The sequence below is a fragment of the Chinchilla lanigera genome, unplaced genomic scaffold, assembly GCF_000276665.1.
Source record: "Chinchilla lanigera isolate Chin_1 unplaced genomic scaffold, ChiLan1.0 scaffold00024, whole genome shotgun sequence".
In the NCBI taxonomy this organism is placed as follows: domain Eukaryota; kingdom Metazoa; phylum Chordata; class Mammalia; order Rodentia; family Chinchillidae; genus Chinchilla; species Chinchilla lanigera.
The window spans coordinates 25,325,944-25,330,487 of record NW_004955425.1 but is presented as its reverse complement, the minus strand read 5'-3'; the positions used below and the strand labels follow the sequence as shown (position 1 = coordinate 25,330,487).

The following is a 4,544-nucleotide window of genomic DNA, read 5'->3' as shown; positions in this document are numbered from 1 at the left end:
AGTTGTATTTGACTGAAAGCTTATATGGAGGAAGGTCGTGAGTTCGGTTCCCGGTACCGGAGAAAAACCAAAAAAAAAAAATAAATAAAAAAAAAAATAAAGACATTCACAGCAAATATTTCAAGTCTGCATTTCCTTTCTTATTGCACAGTTAAAAACTAATGTAAGCCAGGTGTGGTGGTGCACCCCTGTAATCCTAGCACTCAAGAGGTTAAGGCAAGAGAATCACTGTGAGTTTGAGGCCAGCCTGGGCTACACAGTGAGGCCCTTTCTCAAAAAACTGAAAACCAAACAAAAAAAAAACTAATGTAAATTTTGTCTGTATATGCAAAATAGATCTGTTTCAAACTATATGACTTTTACAAACTTTTATTGCGATACCCTGGATACAGAAAAAATTTAGGTAATCTGAGAGCTAGAAGAAATCCCTGTATTATAATGGCAATAAAAGGCCCCATTTACTCAGCACTGACTCAGTTCCAGGCTCTAGCTAAGTCAGAAGAGAAAACTCACCCAAGATCACATAGCTAACCAGGATTTAAACTTAAGTCATTTTACTGAGAAAACTCAAGAGTCCTACTGTAATGCAACATAATAAATCCAATCACCATAACAATACAAAATTCAATGGCAAAAATTTGAAAATTAAATTTAGTATTTCAAAAATTTTATTATTTTTAATTATTATTCAATTTATTTATTTATTTTTAAAAATTTTAAAGGCCTGGGGGCCTGGCATGCACAAGGCTCTGGGCTGAATTCCTAGCACTGGGGAAAAAAGAAAAAGGAAGAAGAAAAAATATATGTATGTATATAATTTCTAAACTAACGTTCACATTAAAAAAAAATACTCGTCTTGTGGAAATTTGATTTTGGAGACTGCATAGCTAGCTTCCTAGCTCAAATTCCTAAACGTTTAGTGATGCTAAGTAAATGTAAGACCAATTTCCATAGGTTTTAGCATATAAGCAGGAATATTGATTTATAATATCCACAAGTAATCTGCACAAGGAAAATACCATCTGCTCAATGGAGCTTAGTATTCTAACGGTAATGAGACTAGTAGTTTTTTTTTTTAAAAAAATTCCTTGTTCACACATAACTAGGAAATCTCTTAAATTCAGTTAAAAGTGACAGTATCAAACTTTGCTTTTATGCTATAACATATCCTGCAGGTCATGTGGATGACAGCTGTTGAATCCTGTCTGAAGAAACGGATGTTACAGAGAAAACAGATAAATAGACCAGGTAATTGGTATTTGTTTCAATTCAATTTGGAAACTTTTCTCGAGCGCCTGTAATCTGATGAAATTCCAAGCTATTCACAGCACAGAACACAAAATAAAGGGCACATGCAAGTCTGACATTGAAATTACTTAGTACATAAGGAAGGCCTTTTAAATGCTTATTGTTACTCTTTAAAATTCAAAATCAAAACAAGTGGCCTGAACAAGATCTCTAGGAATTGGGCAAGTAGGCTGAAATATAGCACAGCAAGACTCAAGTCCACGCTATACATTCATACAGTACCTGGGAGCTGAATCTGTGAACATCGTCAGAGGCACTGACTAGATCAATGGAAGACATGGAGGAAGAGCGACTATAGGGCTACCAGAGACAGACAAAGAAAAAACCAAGTAATCAGAACAAAGGCACAAAGAGCATTCAGTACCAACTTCCAAACACAAGATAAAGAAAGGGAAAACAAAGCACTATATGAAACAAGCACAGCAGCAAGTGCTGACTTCATGCACCTATTATGTATTATGTTCCAAAATCATTCCAAAAAGAATGCAGTGCTTCCAATAATACAAATAATACCACTTAATCCCGCAGAAGAAAGAGATTGAATATAACTGGCTACACTTCTGGTTAACTATTTGGACTAGCCACTCCCTACCACCCACTTTCCTTTTCCCTTAAATAAAAGAAGCAGGTTGTTATGTTCAGAACAAGATTTCTAACTGTTGGAGCATGTACATGGAAGAACAACATATACTACAAAAAGTTTTACTACTTAAAATTCATGAAAAAGGGAGAAAATTTATACTACAAAGTAGCTCCCTCAACAGTGAGGAATACAAACCACACTTCTAGTAAACTCTATGACTGGCTCACCTTCTGGACAAACCTGTGAGTCCCCACAGAAGAAAAGGCATCTCCAGATGGCAACGATGTAGGCCAGTGTAACCTGACCTTTTCACTCTGTGACTAAAAAATATATAATGTTAGGATGAGATAGTTTTCAAGTGTATTTTGCAGATTAAGAATGGACTTATAACCTAGAACTACTACCATGTAATTACTTAGTAAACACTTTAGTGCTAATAAATACTTGAATTATCAAATTCAAAATCAAAACAAGTGGCCTGAACAAGATCTCTAGGAATTGGGCAAGTAGGCTGAAATATAGCACAGCAAGACTCAAGTCCACGCTATACATTCATACAGTACCTGGGAGCTGAACTCTACTCCACAGACATGAGGCTAGTCAAATCTGACACTTCAGATACCCCAGCTCAGTCTCTTCTGACTCCACAGATATACAGGATTAGACCAGGGATAAGTTCTTTGATTTTGCTCCTAGTTAGAACCTGTACCACCTGCATAACATTATTTATTATGAGTCAATCTTAGTTCTACTGTCAATTTTTCTTTTATCCAAACTCTGGACAAATCATTCCAATCATTCTACTTTGTCAGGGGGCTAGGGTTCTGGACTCCAAACTTAAGTGTCTCTTCAGCACCCACATCATTATTTGCTTTTTTATGTTCCTAAAAACATGTCTTTGCCACTTTTCTAGGAAGGTACTTGGCCTTTATCCCGTTACCTTACTTCTGTTAAATTCACCTGTGACCTTCCTCCTCTTCAGCTTCCCTAGTTTCTTCTTACTTCAATACTTACTACAATTAACGCCCCAGAAACTGCTGTGTTGTATGCATGCTCATCTAACTATGCTGAAGATGTCTGGTAATTTCCGTTAAATGCAATTTAAACACAAGGCTAATATCTCACTCCTCACTCACCAATTCAATGCATATATTTTTCCCTATGTTTGCAAATAATGTAAACTCAAAAATCCGTGATCCATTACTTTTTGAGACTCTTGTGCAATATATACTTCCAATACAGAGGGAAGTGATCTGAACCTGTGGAACTGACTTCATAGATTTCTGAAGCTTGCTACTCTACATTAAAATTATAGTCAACACACTGATGTGGTTGGCTAGTTTATGGGCAAATTCAGGGTCTGTTCCATGACTGTTTTATAGCGCACCTCCCCACAGAGTCAAGAACAGACTGAAATTAAATGATCTGACAGCCCCACAGGTACTTTTTTTTCTAGTTTACGGAAGTTTTCACTCAGTCTCTTAGGCCCAACTCAACCACTACACTGATATTCAGTAGAGTAGCACTTTTTTAGAGATGAAAAGGATGTTTTGGAATTATCCTGTCTAGCTTCTCATTTCTTTTTGTTTTGTTTTGTTTTTGGTTTTTCTCCGGTACCGGGAATCGAACTCACGACCTTGCGCTTGCCAGGCAGGCGCTTTGCCACTGAGCTAAATCCCCAGCCCTAGCTTCTCATTTCATAGGTCAGAAAACCAAGATGTTTAAGTGTTAAATTTAAAACTACAAAGTGAGGTGATGGTAAAACCAAGAATAAAACTGAGATACCTGGACTCTAGAGTTCACTATACTTCCTATAACATAATGTAGAGGCAAAAAGGGAAGAGAAATAAAAAACAAATGACAGCACTTCACGAAGTAATTTAGGCTTCCAAAGTAGAGCCCATTTGGAATATTTTCTAAAGAAAGTTTCCTTACTGTGTGCTGTGTAGCATCTTTTGAGTATAAAAATTGAGCAATAAGCTTTATAAATGAGTGAACTTTTAATAACTCGTTTTAAAAACAATGAAAAATAAATATGAGAGGTTAGTAGATGATTTACTGCAGATAAATTCCTCTTGGTTATTTAAACTAGAAAATGGCATAATGGGCCATTATGATGGCCTTAGTGATGACAGGAAATAGATGGGCCAGTATTTCTGTTCAAGGTCATTTGTAAAATAAAACTGACAGGTGTGATTATCTTCAAGATCTTTATAGCCACAGTTTATACACATTGGTCAAAAAAGAAGGTAGTGTCTACCATAAGTACTATAGTTTAAAGAGGGAGGAACAATAACTAAAATCCATCCTTAAGTACCATCTAGTGGTAAAACGCAGTAACAGCACTGTTACAGAATTAAAGGCAAGGGACTGAATTAATCTTGAAAGTAGAGTTAAAGAACTTAAGAAATGCTTTCCTTCAACTTTCACAAAAGTAGTGAGTTCAATGACAAAAAATTGAGCACTGTAAAAAGTAAAAGTGGGAAAGAAACTGAAAGTGAAGGTAGTAAAGGCAATAATGGAATTGATAATAAAAACTAAATGGCAAAAAATAGAATAAAGACTTAAATTTCTAGGGGCTGGGGATTTAGCTCAGCGGCAAAAGCGCCTGCCTGGCAAGCGCAAGGTCGTGAGTTCGGTTCCCGGTACCGGA

At 36.3% G+C, this 4,544-nt stretch overlaps 1 protein-coding gene across 2 annotated transcripts in view; it reads right to left on the bottom strand.

Moving 5' to 3' along the window:
- The window catches only part of Col4a3bp (collagen, type IV, alpha 3 (Goodpasture antigen) binding protein), a gene marked incomplete in the record, with an annotated part of 127,382 nt that overhangs the window by 25,110 nt on the left and 97,728 nt on the right, over positions 1-4,544 (bottom strand). Inside the window, 2 exon segments of one of the 2 annotated variants that reach the window (XM_013514795.1) lie at positions 1,531-1,608; positions 2,119-2,211. In XM_013514795.1, coding sequence (XP_013370249.1) covers positions 1,531-1,608; positions 2,119-2,211 — 171 coding nt within the window. 2 annotated transcript variants of the gene reach the window in all.